The 24,217-nt window shown below is 46.9% G+C and overlaps 1 protein-coding gene across 7 annotated transcripts in view; it reads right to left on the bottom strand.

The window, feature by feature from the left end:
• The window catches only part of efemp1 (EGF-like fibulin extracellular matrix protein 1), a 39,412-nt gene extending 20,149 nt beyond the window's left edge, over positions 1-19,263 (bottom strand). For 3 of the 7 annotated variants that reach the window (XM_088934442.1, XM_088934444.1, XM_088934445.1), the window contains exons 1-4: positions 18,650-19,263; positions 17,849-17,939; positions 16,660-16,708; positions 15,141-15,347 (exon numbers count right to left, since the gene is read on the bottom strand). In XM_088934442.1, coding sequence (XP_088790568.1) covers positions 15,141-15,347; positions 16,660-16,708; positions 17,849-17,939; positions 18,650-19,140 — 838 coding nt within the window. In that variant the 5' untranslated portion in view covers positions 19,141-19,263. Of the gene's footprint in view, positions 1-15,140; positions 15,348-16,659; positions 16,709-17,848; positions 17,940-18,441; positions 18,593-18,649 lie in introns of those variants that run through there. The other 4 variants (XM_088934443.1, XM_088934447.1, XM_088934449.1 and 1 more) reach the window with 3 other exon arrangements.
• Between the last annotated feature and the right edge of the window lie 4,954 nt (positions 19,264-24,217).

The following is a 24,217-nucleotide window of genomic DNA, read 5'->3' as shown; positions in this document are numbered from 1 at the left end:
CAGTGTACCACACACCACACAACACCACTCCACAGTGTAACACACACCAGTGTACCACACCACAGTGTACCACACACCACACAACAGTGTACCACACACCCCACCACCACCATCAGTACACCACAGTGTAATACACACCACACCGCACCACACCGCACCACACCACACCACAAAACAGTGTACCACACACCACACCGCACCACACCCCACGACATCACAGTACACCACTCCACACCGTAACTCCACACCACACTTCACTAAACCACACCTCACCGCACAGTGCAGCACATGGCCGAACGCCTCAGGAAAGCTGCTCCCAATTTCTAATTCTTCTGTTATGTTATCTGACAGATGCGGATGATAGATTGGAAGAATACCCTTCACTCTGTTCCATTCGTCTGTCTAAACAATCCAACATCTTGCCTGGAGCCAGCGTTCCACTCTCCTGGCTGCAGTGCGTGACGTGATGTCAGAGAGATAGAAACAACAAATGCTTACTTATTTTTCTTTTTATTTATTTTCTTGGGCACTCAGAACAAGAGCTTTTTGTTTTTGTCCTTCATAACACCATTTGTAGGAAATTCTGTTGAGAAATGACCTGATTGGTGAATACACGTCTGCGCTCTCCAGCGTAAGGCCTGGGTCTTCACAAGCTTAACATTGCTGACACTGCTGTGTCATTTCCACACATCCTCAGCGCCGGGTACAGTCTAGCAGATCTCCACACCGTTTTTAAAATCACAGACTCAGGAAGAGAGTAAAACTGGCTCAATTTGCTCACAAAGAGCTCAGGCTCAGTGAAACCCAGAAGACCTTGAGGGTCTGTCAGTGCCTGACAGTTGCATCTCCCGAGCCAAAGATGCTCGTGGTCTGGGGCCGACAACGTGACGCTGGGAGATTCCAGCACCGCCATGCGGGCCGGGCTGTCAGAACCGAGTGTCTGAGCGCGAGAGGGACTCGGCCAGCGCGGCTGCAGAGCCCTGTGAAACAAGGCATTAGCAGGGTTGGGCTGGGTCTGACCGGGCGTCCTCCCTATCACACTTCGCATTGCTTTCTGAAGGGCCTCCAGGCCTACCAGGGGGCATGCCACAGGCATGCACACACCACCAGAGCTGGTCATTCAAAACATTGTAGTGCGCAGGAAAATTTCCACCTCTACTGCCCTTGTTTCTTTAGAAGTTGTAGCAAAAGTTAGGGAAGTATAATGTTCTATTTTTCAGAATAGCTCTCAACTTTGACAATTAAGTAATGTTCCTGACCAAAATGGCCTTTAAAAAAACCCACTGTAAAGTTTATCAAGTGTAAACACATGCCTGCATATCACAGATCAATAAGCACAGTTAGGCAAGTTCTAAGCCTGTTACTGGAGCTGTCACAATTGGCTGCTTATCTGAAAGATGATTTCTGTACTAGACCACAGGAAGAGCCAACTGTACCAGCCTGCTATGATTCCCGCAGCTCCTTGTGTAAACAAGCAGATTCCTGGTTCTGTTCCAGCTTATATAAATGTCTTTGAAGATGTTCTCCTAATTTACACTGGAACACAGCATTGCCTTACACGACCCAGCTCTGCTCATGAGCAACACCAGAGATTAAACACCAACGCACCTGGAACAGAAGAGCTTCGGAATCTGCTGCTCTTCTCCTGTGCTGGTTTTTCAGGAATTTTATACTCGGTTTTACATTTCAAACCTTGAAGTCCTGCCTTGATTTTGTAAGATGTATACCAGTCCTTCACCGGTTTCTCCAGGATAGTATTGCAACTACACTTCATGTTGACAAACTGAACTCTTTTCTCTGCGAAGGACTGTTGTGCAAAGTCAAACCACAGCTAGTCAGGCCAAAAGAGCTGCCATTGGCAGTTCTTGGTGAGCTAGAGCTGCATTGTGTAACAAACAGGTCCTTCTAGGATTTTTAAACCTCTGTATATTTGAGAATTTAGGCTACATTAATGTGTTTGGTTACTAGATGCTACAGAATCAACTGTGCCAAAAAAAACAATCAGCAAAAGAAAAGTTAACATAATTTCCACAAGTGGAGCATAAGCACAGGAAATATTTTACACATGGTGTCAGGTGTCTGTGTTGTATAAGCTGACACCTTTAGGAATGACTGGCTCACCAGCCTCACCTCTTCTGTAATGTCATTTTCTTGACAGGGACACACGTTGGTATTGAGGGAAGCTGAGCGATCAAATATTCAGTGCCTTGAGGGACATCTGTTCCATCTGACCTCCATTTACATAATTAGTCAAATTGTTTAATTAACTTCAAAACTCCAAGGTATTAAAAGTACGAGTCAAGTTAATATAGTGAAAATTATGAGTCATCAACTTTAGGGCACCTGACGAAAATTCTTATATAGGTCTAAAAAACTAACAAGGCTAATAGATTAATTGACCCCAAAGTTGAACAAAAATGTGAAGTCCAGGAAATGAGCTTGAGAGCCCTGGAATAGCCTTACTTGTTTGAACTCTTATTCATTCAAAAAGATGCCAAAATAAATTTCATGAATGCATGATTTACTGTACTTTTGAATCAATTTCATAATTTAACCTAACATCCTATGCTTGTGTAAAGGAAAACTTATAAAAACTTTGTGCTGATGAAAAAACTATTTTCAGCCGCCTCCCATTGTAAGGAAGGATAGACTTCCAACGTCTTCCAATTCAAAACTAGCAACACAAATCACAAGAGAGGAGTTATGCTTATAATTTAAATGTTCATTGACCTTCACATAATCAAATCACACAATCTATTAAACAGTTTTCAATTCAGAAAAATCTACTGCACTGATAACTACAAAAGATTGGAAAACATAGCTGTTCACAAACAGCTGTTGAACTTCACCTCATTTTTAATTTCTCGATAATAAGGTGTATAGCACCTTCCTATAATCTGCGCAGAACTAGATTAATATTTAGGTCAGGGGTCTCAGACTCAGTTGATGGAGGGCCCTGTGTCTACTGGTTTGTGTTCCTATCTGTGTAGTCAATTAAGCAATTAAACCTATTTACAGTCTTTCTTATGTCTTTAATTAGATGAAGTCATTCAGTAGTTTGGTACTTACAGCGGTAGTTAATATTACATACACACACCACAACTAGTTCCTCTGTTCCCCGACATTCAGTACACACCCCTCGACTGGCTCCTCAGCTCCCCAATATTCAGTACACACCCCTCGACTGGCTCCTCAGCTCCCCAGTATTCAATACACAGCCCTCGACTATCTCCTCAGCTCCCAGATACTCAATACACACCCCTCAACTCTCTCCTCAGCACCCCAATATTCAATACACGCCCCTCGACTCTCTCCTCAGCTCCCAATATTCAATACACACCCCTCAAGTCTCTCCTCAGCTCCCCAATATTCAATACATACCCCTCAACTGGCTCTTCAGCTCCCCAATATTAAATACAGACCCCTCGACTGGCTCCTCAGCTCCCCAATATTCAATACACACTCCTCGACCGGCTCTTCAGCTCCCCAATATTCAATACACACCCCTCAACTCTCTCCTCAGCTCCCCAATATTCAATACACACCCCTCGACTGGCTCCTCAGCTCCCCAATATTCAATACACACCCCTCGACTGGCTCCTCAGCTCCCCAATATTCAATACACAATAAGGTTATTATTCTTGATGATGTTCTGTGTGTTGCCTTCAATACCTTTGAACATCAATGATTTTTAATCCCTGATTCATTTCATCCCAAACAATCCCTGTTTTATTGTTGAGTTCATAACTGTTGCTATATTCCTAAGAACTAGTTTTCATCCAAAGCTTTATTGGTAAGCTTTTGGGAGATAAGTGGAATAGAGGACGATAAATAAAGGGAATTCCCAACTCTGTGTGAAGTGTGTTTGCTGGTTAGGGTAAAAAGACGAGGTTGTGGATCTCAGTGATGTGCGGTATTGTGATTTCTGAGCCTCAGCATTGCTGCAGATTAAGAAAGATCCTTTAAGACATGACACACAAAGAACAAATATGGAGGAGGCAGCATATTTATCTCAGGTTCACTGCAAGTCACAATCTGCACAAATCCAACACTTGACTGGGAACAATAACTTTCCCAGCAGACTCATGCCTTCCTCAACCATACCGAGCATCGCCAACCCTTTGATGTTAAGATGAATAGTGATCGTTTCGGCTCATTTACGCCACAAGAGAGATAGATGGGTTTTTTAAATGAATGGGGCAGTGTAGCATTCATAAACAAAATGTAGATCTATAGGGACTCAAAAAGCACTTGTATTACATATACATTTCTATGGAAAGCGTTTGATGTAAAAATAACACACCCAATAGCATCTGAGATAAAAGAGGGAATGGGATATCATTTATTCCAGTGAAAAACTTGTCCTCTGTAAAAATGATCTAAAATTCACAATCCTCTTTTCCAAATATGTTGCTGTCTCTCTTGCAAGACTGCGAACTTTAAAAAGCCTTTCCATTACCCTTCAGGAGCAAACTTGAAGGCCAAGCTGTATGAGCGCATCAGGCTGATGTTTATTAATAACATTCCCAGGAAAGGACATCAGTGCCCTTTCGGATTTTTACAAATGAGTTAATTCCAATGCAGAGAGTGCAGAGGTACACAACCAAATGTGAGATGTGTCTACATCTTAGCAGGGCCCACAGTTCAACTGCCCCTCGACTCACTCACACACGCAGCCCTCCAAAGCACGAAATTACACCGTCACATTCCGAAAAGCACAATCGTGTGCCGAGTCCACTGATGGCCGGTGGATTTCCTAAAGCACGGCCTCCTGAACGCGTGCTTTAACTGCCTTGGAGACGAAAGGATCCAGAGTCATAAAATGGCATTACTTCTGTTACTTTCTGATTCGACAGGAGGCTCATGACTGAGATCAGCTCAAACCAGAAACAATGACTGTCGGCTCAGATCTTTCTTGGGCTCCACTGTGCTTGTTACTGAAAGATCGCGGAGAGCGAGGTTTCTCCTCTGTTTCTGCCCCAGGGGCCACAGACGGAGAAAGAAAGGCAAGCGGCCACTCCATCACAGCTCGCGCCCGCATGGAGCAGCACTGGGCAGAGCTCCAGGGCACTTTGTGGGCAAGACTACAAAGAGGCATGGAGGAGCTCTGGAAACAATTGTGACAGGTGTGTGGCTCTCGCTGGCGTATCAGGGGCTGATACGTTATGTTTTAAGTTTCATGTTATATTATGTTTCCCACTCTTATGAGCTAGGGTGGGAAATCAAAGCAGCAACTGCAATGAATGAATGAATTAGTTCTTCATGCAACAGCTGACTTTATTTACCTTACGGTACATGCACCAAAAGTCAGAAGTCAGAAGTCAGTTCCATATCCTGGAGCACTGTGACTGGATGAAGGGATAGTTAATATTCACACACATAATTAATACCCCCCATCACACATGTAGCAGATGCCTTCAATGTTATAAAGGAGTTTCTCGCACAAGCCCTAAACCTGACAGCCAGGATGGCTGATCTCCAGCAGGTGTCTTGTCCAGCAGGAGAGGTACAGAGCCACAGAAGAGGACAAAAGAGGGCAAAGAGGGTAAGTGTCAAGAAAGAGAGGAGTGAAAGGATGAGGAGGAGCTACCAGGACTGCGAAAGCCAGAGAAAAGCCACGGCGCCCCCTCTCTGCGGCCCCCAGAAGGGCAGAGACGACGACGGCCGATGTCCTTGTGTTGTTTTTGTGACCACTGGCGAGACGCAAAACTGTCCCACACAAAGAACGAGCGTCACACCTGGACATTCCTCTTATTCACAGAGCGACAACATCGGACTCCCACCGGTCACATGCCTCATGACTGGACTGGCCAGTGGACTGAAAATGTGAAACCTGGTAAGTGCTGCTCAAGAGCAGGCTTGTCCCAGCTGTGTTATTTTAGCCCTGACTCATCGGGAACTTCAGAGACAAACCTGGATACCCCAGATCAGAACACTTTCAAAGGGACTTCTGATTTGCTCCTTTGTGAGCATTAAAACATACAAACCCAAAAATCAGACAAAGTTCCTATAATAGCAGGTACTGTAGAAACAGGGAATAACTAAGTGAATCAATGGTGATTCCAAAGCATTTGAAGTGCATTAATCTTTAGCTTTTGGAAATTTGTTTCCTTCACCAATGAAAACAAAGTAACATTTCTCAACTGTGAGATGCAAAAATGCCCAGGTTGGGCTATCTACCATAAAAACTGCACATTTGCAGTCTTACTGCTACAGTATATTTATAAACTCCTTTTTCAAGGAGTCTTCACTGATAGAATCAGATCAAAAGGCATTTCCTATCTACTGCGGTCAGGAGCACCAGAATGGACTGCGCCCTGTTTGTTTCAAGAATGTTGCTTTAGCTGTTGTTGGTTCGGCTTTGGAAAGAGCAGAGAGGACATCACGCGCCACTGCTGACTCAAGGACTCCTCCTGCGTGTGCACAGACAGAGCCACACGGAGGACAGAGGGTTTGTGCCGGATTGTGTGTGTGCAGAGGGGCATCCTCATCCTGAAGATCCTGAAGGTCGGCGCACAGATTTCATGTTTTGATCAGCGCTGTGCACGGAGGCACTAAGGAAACAGCTCCAACAGGAAGAGAAAAGGCACCAAGCAACTGCAGCTGTCTATTTGTCTATGTTCAAGCCACGGTTCATCTTTAATTTTTGGTTTTACCTCATAAGAAAACAAAAACTGTTGTCCGCAATTAATCCGAACACCTAGCAAACTTCAAGAACCACTGATTGCTCTACAGTTTCTCTGGTACTTCTGGGCAGGTGTGATTCTGCCACTCACCCTGACATTTCACAGACGGTGTGCATACCTGTGCCAGTCAGTGCTGACTGACATTACAAATAGGAAACAAATGGCGTCAGAAATAACTGCTAAAGAAGCAAACATCAGAAATTATTAAAAACTCCTGGCTCCACTCCTCACATGCTAAGTGTCATCAAGACAGAATTTTGGAGTCAGGCCTGCGTGAGGGATGAGCTATTGCTTCCTGTTTTGTCTTAATGTGGCAAAAGTGGACATCACAGTTTCAGAAAGGACGAAGCCAGCATTAAATAGTTAAATCAAAAATCAAAAATCAATAGTATAAAAACTGCATTCCAACGCTTAAATCTTCTTAAGAAACCATATTCCCACGTGACTCTCTCCAAGCTGCCTTCCAAATGTTCCCTGAATTCAAAATGTACGGCTGAGAATGAAACAGCACTCACTAAGACTTAACAGCATCAGCTGCAGCAGCTCTCCTGAAAATGTCACCTAGAAATTCTACCCCCAAGTTCATGAGCTTGTAATGATATTTAAGCAGACATGGTTGGGGTATCTGCACCAGAGGTCGGTGGGTCCAAGTTCCAGGTGCCATGCTGCTGTTGTGCTCTCAAGTAAGGTACTGCACTTGGACTTCCCCACTGTATTCATGGGTTTCCAGGTTGTCACTGTACACGAGTTTGCAATTGACATACCTGGCCAGGCTCTGAAAATCTCAAATAAATATCTACATCTGAATGTGTAAGGTCATCTGTGTTAATTTTACGTGATACACGTGACAGACTTTAGAGTTGATTTCATGGGGTGCTCTGAGCTGCGGAGTTGCACGTGGTGTGGGCTGAGAGACACAGCGGATCTCTGCACACAGTGTGCCTCCCCTCTGGCTCTTGGTACTCAGCACTGCCATCGCCCTTGCCTGGCAGAATATAAGAACCAGATTTCTCAGAGGAGCGCGCTGTCGCGTAAGCAGTATTTGATACCATGAGGTTTCTGCAATAATGAATTTATGAAGACTGAGTCAATGTCTAGCCCTTATGCAAACTAAGCACTAAATAAAGCCCATTGAAGCACAAATGCAGCAAAAAAACTAACAGACTCCAAATGAAACAAAACCTTCTTCAGGATGAATGAGAAGGGGAATATAAACACTATAAAGATACACACGTATGGTTGTGTTTTAGTACATTGCAGTACCTTATTATAACTAAATAACTAAGGCTGAACACTCTTGTGCTTGTAGAAGTTTATGTTTTACATCTGTTGCTCATTGGGTACATCTATGATGTTTATGTAAATAGAGTTCCTTGGGATAATAAAATACTGAGCTCAAGTCATGAGTGTTCGATACTGAATCAGTTCATTTGAGACTTGAGACTTGTCAAAGTGGACTGAATAAGAATATGTACAGAGTTTTAATTAAACATAGGAACAGTTTAAGATATGAGTAACCAAGATCACCAGGTTGCTACTGGCATGATCTTGAGAAGCTGCAGTGAGAATGAGCAGCAACAAGGAGCAGACCAGGGCAGAGAAACCAGGAAACCAGCCCTGTGAGACACAGGCCATGTCCTGGAAGACAGACACCAAACCAGCCCATCACATCCAACTGATTCATCTTCTCAGACACGAGAGGATATAAGAAATAACCCGCTCATTAGCCAAACGGCTGTAGCTCTCTGTCTGTAAGAAAATGAAAATGATCTGTGTGCTCTGGGGCCATTTGGGGAATTACAGTCAAGAGACAAACTCGACTGTGACCAGAGAACATCCAGCATCCAAGAAGAGTGGTGGTGTTTCATTCAGTGATGAGGCATATTTCCCCCTGACGAGCCTGACAGAAGGAATTGCGGTGAGTGTAACACTGACTGATGTGTTGTCCAAGCCAACCGATGGAGCCAAGGATGGTGATGACGTGGAGAAGTGTCTCCTTTAACACAAGAACGCCTGACGACAGCCTTGCAGCTCAGAGATACTTAAATAAAGTCCTGGTTCCAACTGTTTTTCCATTACTGCAATCAGGAAGAATCAAGTTTCCAGCAGAACAGCGCAGGACCACACAGTGCCAGGATTGTGCATTTCAGTGTAAATGAATGAATCTTGATTAAGGAAACTGCTCCTCTGTCCTCTAACAATGTTTTTAAAATGCTGTGAGGGACTGAGATGAGCTGCAGGGACAACACTATACTGTCCTTGTGAATGTTCTTGGACAGCAAAACAATCTGCTGAAATGTGATCTGAATCTTTCATCTTTATCACAATAAATATATGAAAAACAGGTTGGCAGTCAAGCTGTGCACCCAGCAACAGGGAACAGCTGTGAGGAACAGGATGCATTGCGTGAGAAGATAAACATCTATTGTTGTGTGAACTATTTATCTCAGTGATGCACACGTCTTGACTTGAAAAATTAATCTCTGATGTTGACCAGGACAAGGATTACCGGAGAGTCGGCTGAGCACTGCATGTTACGGTCTGAAGACCAGATCTCGAAAGATATACTGTTTTAGACATAATACACATCACTGTGTGATATTTAACTGGTTCGGGTTAGAGGTATCAGGAAAGCACAACAGCTCTTATGCAGCAGTAGGGTAAAGGAGGGCTTTGAATTCTGGGCTGTCTCCAGTTCCGTCGTGTTTTGTGGTGGAGCACGGCCCTGCAGTGCAAACAAAACCAGTTTGGAGACGTGTGTGCCAGCATCCGGCAGGACAGAGTACGAAGGGATGCAGGGATGAAGGGATGGTTTAGCCTGAAGTGTTATGAAAGGAAAAGAAGGCTCCATCAGTGCTCTCTGACAGATAAGTTTTAAATGCTGGACAAGCTCTACATTTTCCAGGAGAAACTGGCCAAGAGGTGATGGGAGTTTCACACTACTCAGATGGCACATCCCCCATCATTCCTAATACTGTACCTGTACTCCTGTCTTACTTCCCTGCTGTCCTCTCAGACCTTCGAACTGGGACTTCACTGCTGCACACACAGCAGAAGAACTCTATAAAACTGAAGAATAAAAACAGGAAGAAAACGACTTATCTAAACACAACATGAGGAGGTAATACAGCCAGTGACAGCTGTAAATGTGAGTCATGCACAGGCAGTCTTTAATCCAGTCAAACAGAGCATAATAAATGCGGTTAGAGTGTCATGTCATGACTCCAAGGGGAATTTACATCTATATCAACACAGAAGCCTCCAACATGATGTCAGCATGGAAGGGTCCTCTGAGTGCTGTTCTGTTTTGAACCGAAGTTTCTAAACGCAACATTGGGTAATAAAATACTATTTCAAAAACACGAAATCACATCCCCCAGGGAGCGTCAAGCTGCTGGACTGGAAAGAAAAGGCAAACATCTGCAAGCAATTAAAGAGTGGGTCATGCTGCATGTTTTACTAACTAATGACTTAAGCAAACTGTAACAGGCTGCTGGTGTCCTATCGCTGGTAGCCATGAGGCCACAACAAAGGCAGACTTCAACAGGCACACGAGCTAGGAGACTCATGTGAAAAATCAAGCTGTCTCCGTGTTTTTGAACAGTTTTAGAGGTTATTTTTTTGGGTGTCCTGTTTAACTGCTGTTCCCCTTTGTCTGATGTTTCTGCTAGTTAGGAGTGGGTCCAAACGGGTCTGTCACAGCAGCACCCACAGCATCAAGAAAACTGAGCAGAACCCTCAACTTCTGGGCTTCATATCAACAAAAGTCCCATCCTTAAAGATACCTGAGAAGAGAAATTACTTAACTCATGTCTCTTGCTTCAAAATTTGACATTGCGTGCAGACGAGACTGCAATATTTCAGGAAAGCAACGTTACTGAAACATTTTGTGCAATGAAACAAAGTTCAGCGCCTGACACACCTGATTAAAATCACTGAAATGTTGAAACCTTCTCAGAAGACCTCTGTATTCTGGTGGAAACTCAAAAGTAGGACTCATTTAAGGCTAGTTAGGGTAGAATAAGTCTCATAATTCAGAGATTTATTGCACATTTCTCATGTGAATTTAACTTGTATTAATATCCTGGTCAACTATCAGTGGGAAAGAATTGGGAAACAGAAAAAAACTGCCTTAATTACAGGATATCTAAGCAATGGGTCTTCGGCCATTACTGAGAAGCCCTTGAATAATCACACAACAATGACAAAAGAAGACGAAGAAATCCAGTGGAAAGAAAGTGGATCTATGTCACTGGAAAGCTGGAGTTTTTTTCAATGAAAGCACCAGAGTGCAGAGAGAACCCTTGTAACAGCTCTCTAGAACTTCTCAAAGCATTTTTTAATGTTCGTGTTTTCAGAGGAAACTGCACACTGGCCAAAAATATCTTACTGGAAGCAGCCTGAGTCAGTGTAACTTGGCATCAAAGGACAGGAACCAGAGCAGCACAAGCCGCCTTCAGCACAGTGTTCTGGATTTGTCAGCCACTACTAAACGGGCCAACAGACAGAGCTTCCCGGAGAAAACTACTGAACTACATTTTACACACAAATAATGTCGTGAAATACCGCAGCCCAAAAACCTACTGTAAATATACTCATTCATAGAGTGTGTATTCAAAACAAATTGTAATCAGACGTTGCAAAATTCCTATGTAGACGTACAGACACAAATACAAAATGTGCTGACCTAGACTGCTTTCTAAACTATGGAAGAAACCTATTACTTGTTCCTTTGCAGCCTACGCATGCTGACACAGCTACCCACCTATACTTAGTAATGTTGCATATATGCATAGTTGCACAGCATTTAATTTACTGCACTGTTATTGACAAAGATTTTATTCAGAAGTGTATACTTTAACATCGACAACATCTAAAAGTGTAGGGTGTTAGCAGTCCAAAATCACAAGAGGGGCCAGGATTTTGCAGAGTTTTTAGGAACATTTCTAAAGCAAATAAGGACCTCAGAAACTGCAGAACCACGAGGGCTTGTTAAACTGGCTGCTGGCCTGATACATCCACACTCAGGAGAGGAAATAAACCCCCCCGACAGGTCATTAGGAAGAAAAAACCCTCCGGGAATCTCTGGGCAGACTGGCAGGCTAGCAGGTGTCACCGGAGAGGCTCTGCAGTCCTGCTCGTGGCAACAGATCTGACAGAGCAGCCGCGCAGATTTCCTGCAGCAGGGGAATGTGGACTGTGGGCTGCGTGGTCAACACTTCGTGCTACAGAAGCGTGACTTGGACTGAGACATCTGAAGGGAGACGGAGTCCTGCAACAGTCCCCTGATTTCTTCAGCTCAATCAGATGAGGAAGGCTGGACTCGGGCAACATTTCTAAGGCGGAGGAAAGAGCACTTTAGCCACTGTCTGGCGTCTCCTGTGCTTTCCTTAGTGCTCAGCAGGAAGAACTTACATAACAAGACAGGGGTTCCCCAGCTCCTTTATTCTCTTCTAACACCTGGAAAAACATTAAGATCTTAAGTCTTCACTTGCCAACAAGAAATACTGGAATTGGTTGAATGTATTGATTTGCTTCACTAAAGTGCCGAATTTAAAAGCCTTAATATTTCATTTCCAAGCAGAACCTAGACACAGCACGCAAACAGCAGCACAACCTTGGCCTGCCTATTTAATATTTACTGATAATAAATGTAATGATCTCATAAACATGTGTCCCTCCCCCAATTCAGCAGCATTTTCTCATTACGTTCAGTTGGCCTTCTTATCGAAGTGCTGCCCTCTGCTTGACAATCGGCCAGTTCGTCTTCCTGACTCTGTCAATTTTAAAGGGCTTTTTAGCTGGTCCACAGCCAACATCCCTTTGCGAAACCAATTGATTAATCCATTTCTCATGTCGAACGAGATCAGCCAAGATCTCAGGTGGACATGAGCTGCATAGCTAAAGGGCAGGAGAGAACTAGGTACGAAACACAGAAGCGCAGGATGCGCACGTCCAAGAACAGAAACGACGAGGAAAAGCAGCTGCTAGAACTGATCGCTCTGAAGGTGACTCATAACTGAGCCCCCCCGCCCCTTGTACAAGACCTTGTTGTGTAACCGTTGAGGGAAAGGAATCATCTAATCTGCGCTGGCTTCAGGAATAAAGAAGGAGTCACGGGACAGGGTGGATGCTGGTCGGAGTCCAGTGACCTCAGCTGGGGAGATTACACAAGCCTCCTGCGATGGTGCACTCCCCACAAAACTGCCTCACGCGGCATCAAGATGAAGGATGTTTGGCCCTGGGGGACCCCCCTTTTCACCCTCTCCGAGGAGGGCAAGCCACCAGGGTAGCCAAAGAAGGCACCACCCATTCACACGAAGGCCACGCTCCACCAGGGTTCAATACAAATACGATTCTTCTCCATATTTACTGCAAACACAGAGAGCAAGTACCTCAGCGATCATGCATTCCTGATGATTTATGCTCCTCAGAGCGGGGCCTTGGGCTCCAAGAGTCCGAAAGACTAAATGCTGCAGAACAGCATGATCAGGTCATGCCCGTGGCGTGTTTGGTCCCTTGCCATCTCACAGATGGGGCCACAGCTTCAGAACTATGTGATCGAAGCAGCAGACCTCTGAGAAATTGTGTTACACATCACCACACAACCCTGCAGCTATTGAGATCGTTGGCTGGGTTTTTTAGCCATGTTGATATGCTGAAGATGTTGAATTTCTGAGTTTAAAGTTCCACAACACTCACTTTTAGGTCCAGCTCCCACAGGGTGCAGTGGTCCTGTCCTTGAAGCTGCTGCCTGTCTGTCCCTGTGGGCTCTCCCCTCACGCGGGCTCAGAGGCAGGAGCCAGAGAGAGACACAGCCTGCACTGCAGTACCACACCAGAGACTGGAAGAGTGGGGAACAGTCTCTGTCTCCGAGTGGTAAAAGTTGCAGTGATGTAGCACATCCTGCTGTTTGATCCTGGACCTCTGTCCTCTCTGACAAATCTCAACCTAACTGAGCCTCCAAGCCATGTGGCCACAAGCCTGATCTTCTGACTCAGGGGACCCGGCAGACCAGCAGCACCACCTCAGACTCACTGTGGTGTGACAGGCCACTCTCAGAATACTGTACTGTGTGGGCAGGTCACACCTGTTACCAGCTCCTGGATTTACACTACCCCCTGGCTCAGGCTCGCCATTAAAACTGCAGAGCTGTTACCCTCCCTTTCCTGTCCAGCACGCGCAGAGGAGAGAGAATTAAGATGTTGCCAGGAGCCCCCAAGCTCTCTAATCCCAACTCAGCTCTCCTCTGGACCTAAGAATGGCCTTGCCAGTCTGCTAACTGTGTCTCAGGCCCATGGGGTAACGACCCTGGGGGTCACAGTTAACACATAATGTGCTTTAGGGAGACTGGAGGATGGCTGAGACCTGGTGAACTTTGAGGGCAGTGTGGTGTTTTTCTTTCCTTTCATACAGTGCAAAGTTTCTTTATAGCAGGACGGAAAGAAACACTGACCATCTCATTAACGCAGCAAAATTCGTGAACTAGCTTTACAATTCACATCCCATAGTTCTGAAAACCACTACCGTGGACAGCTTTCATGACTTGGCTGAAGGACATGGAGCTTCCCTTCAGAACTCCTCTGTGAAAAGATTAAACCACACGCTTGTTCACACTCAAGAGCAGGTAACCTGGGGCCCCACTCTCACTTTCTTTTTAAGACGGACCAAAAAACAGGGAGGAGAAACACTGGCATTAAACAATCCCCCAAGCCTTAAACCTCAGCCACCAGTAACAGCACTCGTGACTTGAGCGCAGAGCTAGAAGCTGTGGGAACCTGTAGGTCCGCACCCATCCGGGAACAGAAGAGTTTCCCTTCATGCAATCGCAGGCCAATCGCGACAGTGTTTCAAACTGACTCGATGAAACTTCTCATTCCAGCGGGAAGGTGACATTATCTACGCCATCTGTGTGTCAGAGGAGTCGCAGGCTGTTGTACTGTGTAGCAGATACCAGGATGGGCTCAGCTAGAATAGGGAGAAATCAGGAACTCTAAAGCACAGCTCGCCAGCACAGAAGCCAGAAACGAATGCAGGCTAAGAATGCGTGTACTTGATTGTACTTGATCAAGAACAAGTCATTCACATTATTCCCTGCGCTGATGTAGAAAGCCATTTCTACAATGGTCCAAAAAGAACAATTAATACTGTTTGAAAAAAAAAAACAAGTTGCAGTTTTTTGAAAAATGAAATGTTTTTGAACCAAGTACAACACCAGCTGGGTGACATCGGTGGACCAGTTAGCTACTAGCTACCAAGTGACTGGCCATCACTTGTGTGTGGCTGTCCCTGGGCTCGGACTCTAGACTGGAAGATGGGATGGCGGCTCTGCGGTCCCAGCCAGCGCGCGGCCTGCTGCTTGGGCGTGCTGGGGCGTGTTTAGCGCGGCGCCCAGGCCACAGGCGTCGCGGCAGCTGTGACGCGCCCTGCTGCCCGCGGGCGTGAAGGCCTCACCTCTGCAGTAGTTCTGCTCGTCCGGGGCGAAGCCGGGGGCGCAGCGCATGTGTCTGTGCAGGACCTCCCGGTGAGGGGTCGGCACGGGCGGCGGGGGCTCGGTGAAGATCTGCGCGGTCTTGGGGAGGCACAGGTAGCCCCCGTAATGGTTCACACACTTCATCCCCCCCTTGCAGGCGTCCGACACCGTGGAGCACTCATCGATGTCTGCAACAGGGCAGGGGAAGGAGGGTTACAGGTGCCCGGCCGGTCTGCGGACATCGCCTTCTCGGGGTGTACGAGGGGTCATTCAGACCTGGCACGTGCTCTCTCACGAGTGTCTAGACTTTCCAAGGGCACCATCTGAAGAAGGACTAACAGCTGGATTCTGGAGCTACTCTAGGATTGTCCCTTGCAGCTTGTGAGGAAGATAACAAATTGAGCACCGAGGACGGACCTCAGGCTGGTCCCGAGAGAGCAGGGAGGATCGATCCCAGGCGCTGATGGACGCCGTGTCACTACACACTCAGGCAGAGGGAAGTTTTAAAAACCAAGCCGTTCTGAAATACAAACAGCCAAACTCAGCCGTTTTCGCATTTTACAAGGCCCGATATTTCCCTTGTCATAATCTGGAATTGGCGATAATTCACCAGCTTCTTTTATTTAGACTCTCAGTCCAGCATGGGTGGTGTGGACCGTTCTCGCTGTCCTCCAGCGCGTACACCTGTCACAGCCTCCGCCCGCATGATTGCGCGTGATACCCCACACACCCCTCTTTTCAACCCCTCTGTCTAATCACACCAGTACTGTAAGTGTAAGTTTTGTCAAACTTAAAGGGGAGCTCCAATTCTATTTCTATATTTCGGGGTTAAAAAGAATCGGCATTGACGAGTGCATTTCAAGCCTCAAACCTCCAATTTACATCACAACAAGAGGACGTTTCCAGGTATGCACAGTGACATTTTCTGCGATTCACAACGAGGCAACAAAACTTCTGATGAGGTGAAGCAGCCCTATGACATTGTAAACAAGCAGGCTTGTGAATCCGTCTCTTTTAATCCAATAGAAATATTGCTCTCGACTTCGAGACGGTTTTGCAGACAAATACTACTGACCTGTTAACTCTGCATGCAGATCACTTTGGCAATCTTTTTGTGGGGAAATACCTGCTGCACAACCTGTACTTATTCACTCTACACCACGGTACATCAGTCATTACAGAGACTAGTGAGCAGGAAGGGCAGCCTCACATCATAATTCTCGCGAACTCTTGCTCTCGCCTGTGGCGAGACGAGGGGCTTGCGACAGCATGGCGCAATACAGTACTTTCACAAAGTTCACTATCTTGTGCTCAATTCAAAACTTGTAAAAGATTTCTGATACCGTCAATGAAATTATTTTGTTACGGAGATTTAATAACTGGTCTGAGAAATTGGGACTGCAGTTCCCCTTTAAAAGAAACACAGTACCCAGCTGCAGTAGGAGTGCGAGAGACACTAGAAGCAGCAGCAGCAGTCAGCCTGTCGGCTCTGTGACTCACCTTTGCACTGCTGTCGCACGGGATCGAACTCGTAGCCGTCGGTACACTGCTGTGGGCGAGAACAGAGAGTGAGCTTTCACTTTGCTGGCCCAGAAGGCATCAAGCAGGAGCTTTAAACTTTCTGAACTTTATTACATAAAAAGCAAATGTTTTTTTTAGGATTAAGAGCAGCGCAGCTGCGTGTCTAAAGGCAGAGGATATCCTGGTGTGCACTGGGTTTTGATGCTGTTGCATCGAGCGACGGCGCCGAGCCCGACTGTAAACGAGGTAAGCGCCAATTCTTTCGGTTTTTCGCTGCTGCAACAGAAAAATAAAAACGGAACACTCCGAATTTCAAAATGGAACAAAGCCTGAACTAAACCTTTTTAGACTTTCAATATTTCAAACCTTTGACAATTTTATTTTCAAGATATGAATTTGGTGACCTGAAACGGGTTTTAGAAGTCTTGCTCTTATTTCGCCCCCCTTTGGAAACCAGGCCCACAGTCACCACAGATGAGACGCGCGGAGAGTATAACAGCCTGGCTCTGTGCTCTGTGCTCTGTGCTCTGTGCTCTGTGCTCTGTGCTCTGGGCTCTGGGCTCTGGGCTCTGGGCTCTGGGGTTCTGGGGTTCTGGGGCTCTGGGCTCTCTCTGGGGCTCTGGGGCTTTGGGCATCTGGCTCTGGGCTCTGGGCTCTCTCTGGGGCTCTGGGCTGTGGGCTCTGGACTCTCTCTGGGGCTTTGGGCATCTGGCTGTGGGCTCTGGGCTCTCTCTGGGGCTCTGGGCTGTGGGCTCTGAGCTCTCTCTGGGGCTCTGGGCTGTGGGCTCTGGGCTCTCTCTGGGGCTCTGGGGCTCTGGGCTCTGGGCATCTTCACAAAACGTAACTCAAGTAGAACATTCTTGCCGCTCAGTCCAGTCCGGGATTTAAAACAAAGATTTGCAAATACTACGAACCCCCTGCGTTGAAACAAGAAAGGTCTGACTCACATTTCGTCAGTTCAAGGATGACTATTAACGCTTCGTTAAACATGTCTCAGGAATCAAGTGTTAAACCGTTACTCAGCCCCGAGACGCGCACTGGCGCGTGGCCGGCTCCCGCCCAGGTGACCGCGGGACAGGTGCGACGCTGGCTGCGCGCGCCTCCCCGCGTTCTCGCCCCCCGCGCCCGCTCGCCCGCGCACGCACGAGCGCGCCCCTGCGAGACTTACCGTGTAGGTGACGGTCTCTTCCACATCTTGGGAAACGGCGCATCTGACAAAGACGCTCAGGTACAAACAGGCTCTCAGCATTGTGAATCGTCTTGAAAAGAGTGGATACGGAGAGAAATTAAATTGCGATGTTTTTCGCTCGTAGCGTTTCCCCCTGACGATGAACACAATTTACACACCAATAATTACATCAGTAGTCGAATTGTTGAGCAAGTGTGAACTTCTCCCTGCGGACTGGCTCTGTTTTTATTGGCCAGAATCCAGGTAAACTTGAAATACTGGGAGGCAGCAGCTTGCTTGCGTCTGCAGTCAGAAGACCCTCCGTGCGCTCAGGACGCTCTGATCAAGCGCTGCCGCTCAGCGATCAGGGCTTGCGCTCACATCAATGGAAACAGATTCTAAAGATACTGTAAGGATACTGTGTGCACTCATGAACATACAGCATGGCATCGGCGGTAATGCAACATGTTTGCACATTGTACAACAAGTCTGATAACTTATTATTCTGATCTGAAACAGCGACATCCCGGCGTTAAGACAAAACCTGAAACAGTGCTGCACTAGAGTAGATTAGTCATCATCAAGTTATTTACGTGTCGCGGCTCTCGGCGATGGACACGCGAGCACGTTTATGTCAGTGTCTTGCGGCGCCTCGAAACGACACGAGTCCAGGATGCGGAGCGTCCGCGCAGGTGCCGCGTGCAACCGGAGAGTCCGCGCGCCGGGCAGGTGAGAGCCGACAGCGGCGCACCGGGAGGGGGGGGGTGGAGGTTGGTCAGGGGGGAGAGCGCCCCTCCCTACCTGGGGGACATCCTCCTGTCCGCGAGGGACGCAGGCTTCAGGAAGCGCGGTAGCCCGGCGGGTGATTCACGTGCTTCACGCGGCGGCGGACCTGCGGCTCGCGGCGCTCCGCATGGTAGAGTAACTGGCGGCGGCAGCTCGCGGGGTTTAATACCGACTACAATCGCGGCGAGCGCGCGGCGGCAGTGGAATGCAGGGGGCGGCGCTTCCCGCAGGTCGCACACGCAGCGGCGAGCACAGGGGATCTCTGTGCGCTTCATCTCTATCGTCTCCTTTATCGCCCGAGCCCTGCGGCGCGGAAGGCAGGGTGGGGCGCCCCCTGCCGTCGCCTCTGCGCTGCTCGCTGACAGTGGGGCGCTGTGAAGTGTAAGACCGTTGCGCAAATGTTTCAGATATTTAATCAATGCGATGGGTTTTTTTTCTTTCAGGGAAAGAAAAGAAAAACTGCTATGATTAAATAATAAGTATCGACACAAAGTTATAACCGGCATTGGGAAAAATGCGCAACAGGAGACGGAATGGAGGTAAAGAAAAATGTTTGTTCAAACCCTGCTTTGAAATGAGTTAAACCATTACAAATGAAGTGGTCATGAACTGTGGTCAGTAATCCTAGAATAGACGGTTAATAGAGAAGTGCAACTAACTGCATTTGATACACTTGCTGAGAAAACAACATTGGTACACCGGTGACTTAGATTAATTATTTGCGCAGACGTGAAACGACAGAATGTCGAGTGAGCTGTTAGCTGCGTTAGTCTGTCGGGTTTCGTTAATAAAAATCCAAGAATTTGTGCAAAAGTACGGTAAGGACAGCACGCAGAGGGGTCCCGCTGAAGACACGGAGATTTCTGCCGCCGGGACACCTTGTGTTTTTGAAGTGTTTTTGAAGTGAGTCTGGGGTCTCCCCGGCGCTGAGCTGGACCGGACGGAACCGTTCGGCTGGGAAGTTTATCTTAAGGCTCAGAGGAGAGTTGATGTACGTCTTGGCTGGATGAGGATTGCTCCTGAGATGATATAACAGCTATCACAGTTTTCCAGATGCGGTGCTGTTCTGTCGTTCTCGTATATATGCGTACATACTGTATTGTAAGTATATTAACTGAAAAAATACCCCTTTGCTGGCGTTGCAGGCTAGCTTGTAATTTAACATCAATATTCAGTTTCCTTATAAACAAATTGTATTTGTATTCTTTTAATTATGTTTCAAAATAAAGTTTTTTTTTTTAAAACACAAGGCGGTCACCGTGTTTTCGATCTCGATATAATCTGATAAACATTTACAAGACTGCATCCCGGAAGAGAATAACGGCTTTGAAGCCATCACCCCTCAGGCTGATATCGACCGGGTCTGTTGTGACCCCACAGTTACATCTGTTAAATATATTACCCGGATGTTATGGTGAAATTCGTCAGATCACACAGCAGATACAGTAAACCACAAACTGGTCGATCGATCGGGTCGCTATTCGATTTCTACCTTAGCGATGTAATGTTACTGTTTATCAAACATTTTAAATGACTGGACTATACTAAACCATTGCGGATCCGCGGAGCCAGTGTCACAGTAAAAATAGTCACCGGGGAACTCTCTGCCCCTTTCACTCCGGCGTGTGCTTTTCACCTGTCTGCTGTACACCAGGCTGCGGTAAGATCAAATCCGACGGGCTGTTGTTTATTCAGGATACCAATTACAACTTTTCCTGGAGTAAAAACATATTTGTGACAAGTTTTGTTGGGCACACGTAAGATTTAAAGAGATATTTCGTGTTTTTTCACACGGCACATTGTGAGAGGGTAACATTTTTTGCTCGTTTCTCTCATGTCTGAGATTCTCCGGATTTACAGATGTGTAATCATGCACGTTCTTTTCTCCAGATTTACACGGTGGTTGACATGAGAAAAAGAAATAATAAATGCCCGTTTGGAACTGATTGGATTACGAACTGGCGTTCCAGTCGAGTGCTGGGTTCTGGCTCTGTCTCCTCCGGACTGGTTTCCCGGCTCTGCCTAGTTCGCTCATAGGCGCTCCAGGGTGCAGTGGGGAACCTCTACTCCCAGACCCTGTGTGCGGGGCCCACGGCGCGATAGGCGCTCCAGGGTGCAGTGGGGAACCCCTACTCCCAGACCCTGTCTGTGAGAGGGAGCCAGCAGCTCCAGCAGCGGCTCCATGTGTGTGTGGGTGGAACCGGCTCAGGTACTGGATCTGGATCTGGAACCGGCTCAGGTACGGGATCTGGATTTGGATCCAACTCAAGTTCTGGATCTGGCTCTGGATGTGGATCTAGATTCGGCTCCTGCTCCGGTTCTGGTTGTGGTTCTGGATCTGGATTGAGCAGGACATGAGCAGGAGTTGAGCAGGAGTGGAGCAGGACGTGAGCAGGACTTGAGCAGGACATGAGCAGGAGTAGAGCAGGACTTGAGCAGGACATGAGCAGGAGTAGAGCAGGACATGAGCAGGACTCGAGCAGGAGTGGAGCAGGACTCGAGCAGGACTCGAGCAGATATGAGCAGGATGTGAGCAGGACTCAAGCACAACTCGAGTAGGACTCTGGGAAGTCTCCAGGGACCCTATGCAAAGGGTTAAACTGGTTAAACTCCACTTTTAACAGATCAGTTCAGCTGGCTGTCCGAGAGCCGAGCTGGAGCGAGGAACAGAAGTCGCTGAGTGCAGGGACACAAGTCACGAGCCCAGTCTGGAATCTGTACGTCTTCACTGGTGCAGAAGCTTTCTGCTGCTTCTTCGAGACCTGAGCTGAGTCTGCTCCCCCTTGCCTTGAGGTGTTGGCAAAAGTATCAAGACATGATATATGATATGAAACCACCAATATAGGAGCTGTTTTTTTCTTCAGAAGCCCCTGTCTTATCTGCTGTCAGTTTGTGCGGATGGTAGACTGCTTACAAAAAATCTGTTATGTACATTAGTGCACATTCAGAGGAAAACAGCCTCTGGGTGACAAAGTTATTAAAATCACTCTCCACTTCTTGTTTCTCGTTTCTCACTGAGCTGCTCTATCCCCAGTTTCAGGTTTCTGCACAATGACAGATGTGCTAAACGAACCGGGGGTCTGTCACTCATGCGGCGAGGTTAAATATCTTACATGGCATCACACATAATTTATTGAAAACCGATACACACCTTGGAATACATGTGATCTTTTTTGTTATTTTGCATTACAACATGTGAACGAAACCTGCATTCCAAAGCTGCTGCTTCAGTAAGTGGAGAGTACAGAACAGTCTCTGAAGGTCTGTTTAGTATATCACTTTCAAGGTCTATTATTAAGACGGAAACAGCTTATGCAGGAATACGAACCAACCGAAGCTGCAAATGTAAGTAATAATCCGTCCACTGCTTGTACCTGCTTGTTTCAGACCTTGCAGGACCGTGTTGATGCAGCACGGCCGAGTTCTTTTCTCTCACACACCGACCGGTTTTGAATGCACACATCGATGCAGAGAAACTACGACCCTGCGACGCTAACAGCTACCCCCCGGCGCTCTGCTCTGCTCCCGTGACTTGTGCGCTTATTGTTCGGACGGTAGGGGCCCAGATCACAAAGAAGAACAGCTGTTGCTGTAGCATTTAGCCAATACATCGTAGGGATGCGAGGAGTCACAGCGCAGTTTGAGGTAAGTTTAATTGCAACGAAAATGGACATTTCCGGACAATGCTGACGGAGACACACACACACAAGATGCCACAAATTGCAACAGAGTTACAGAGGGTTTTGTAGTCCGGCAATGCCATTACCATTAAAGAGGTTTTAAGAGCGATGATTTCCCTGATTAGCCCAACGGCTGTTCCTGATGACTTTATCCCGCCTTTCAGCTGTTCCTGAAGTGTCACCTACCAAAGCAGGTATCTCTTTAACTTCCCTCAAGCCAGGTCAAGGGCCAGAGTTAGATCTCTGCATCATACAGGACTGGATGAAAAATACATGATATACTCTCTGTGATGGGTCATAAGCCGGCGCAAAGGCTCTAAAAAAGTTATCCGAACCTATTTACCATTCAGTGGTGTCGCTGACAGTCCGCCAGTATGTGCGAGTTGAGCCTGTGATGTCGGGTTTGCGGTAAACTTGCTCAGCTCGGGGAAAAGGAACACGGTGCCGGACACAGGGCTCGGACCTCGTCAGCTCACAGCGGGGCTGTGAAGGGCTGACCACAAGGTGGCACTCTTCATCTGTTTTTCGTTCCCAGCGCACGGTAAGGAGAGGAGAAGATCCCGCGCCTGACGCGAGGGACCTGGCGCGAAGCTGACTTGGTGCCTGTATCGTCGTAGTTCCTGTCAGGGTTTATAGTGGTTCGATAATCACTACCCACAATCACAGTGCTTGTCGTAGCCACAGGCCTTCTGTCTGGCCTTCCCATGGCTGTGGACGAGCACTGCACCCCCTGGTCTGTACCAGACATAGGCGAGTCAATAGTCAAATTATTCACTCCCCTGCATGGACTGAAAAAAGTAATATTCACGACTGATGAGGTCTAAATTCCATTTGAATGTATTTTAAACATTTCTTATGATAAAATCATCTATTCCTGATCATCAAACACTGGCTCACTGGGGAGCATTGCAACAGAGGGGAGACCAAACAGCCAGGAAGGCAGGACGGTGTCCTGTGTAGGATATCTGCACACACACCACACACACACTTATATACACACATACACAGGCACACACACCCCATACACTTATACACACACCCCACACTTATATACACACACCCCACACACACTTATATACACACATACACCCCACACACACTTATATACACAGATACACAGGCACACACACACCCCACACACACTTACTGTATATACACACATACACAGGCACACACACCCAACATACACTTATATACACACATACACAGGCACACACACCCCCCACACATTTATATACACAGATACTCAGGCACACACACATCCCACACATTTATATACACACATACACAGGCACACACACACCCCACACACTTATATACCCACATACACAGGCACACACACCCTTCACACACTTATAAACATAAATACACAGGCACACACACCCTTCACACTTATATACACAAATACACAGGCACACACTCCCCCACACACCTATATACCCACATACACAGGCACACACACCCCACACACTTATACACACACATACACAGGCACACACCCCCCACAAACTTATACACACACATACACAGGCACACACCCCCCACAAACTTATATATACACATACATAGGCACACACTCCCCTCACACACTTATATACATAGATACACAGGTACACACACCCCACACACACTTATATACACACACAGGCACACACACCCCACACACTTATATGCACACATACACAGGCACACACACACCTCACACACTTATATACCCACATACACAGGCACACACACCCTTCACACACTTATATACATAAATACACAGGCACACACACCCTTCACACTTATACACACACATACACAGGCACACACACCCCTCACACATTTATATACACAAATACACAGGCACACACTCCCCCAAACAGTTATATACCCACATACACAGGCACACACACCCTTC

The sequence above is a fragment of the Atractosteus spatula genome, chromosome 15, assembly GCF_055471065.1.
Source record: "Atractosteus spatula isolate fAtrSpa1 chromosome 15, fAtrSpa1.hap1, whole genome shotgun sequence".
NCBI lineage: Eukaryota > Metazoa > Chordata > Actinopteri > Semionotiformes > Lepisosteidae > Atractosteus > Atractosteus spatula.
Note: the sequence above shows the minus strand (reverse complement) of the source record. Positions and strands in the feature narration are given on the sequence as shown.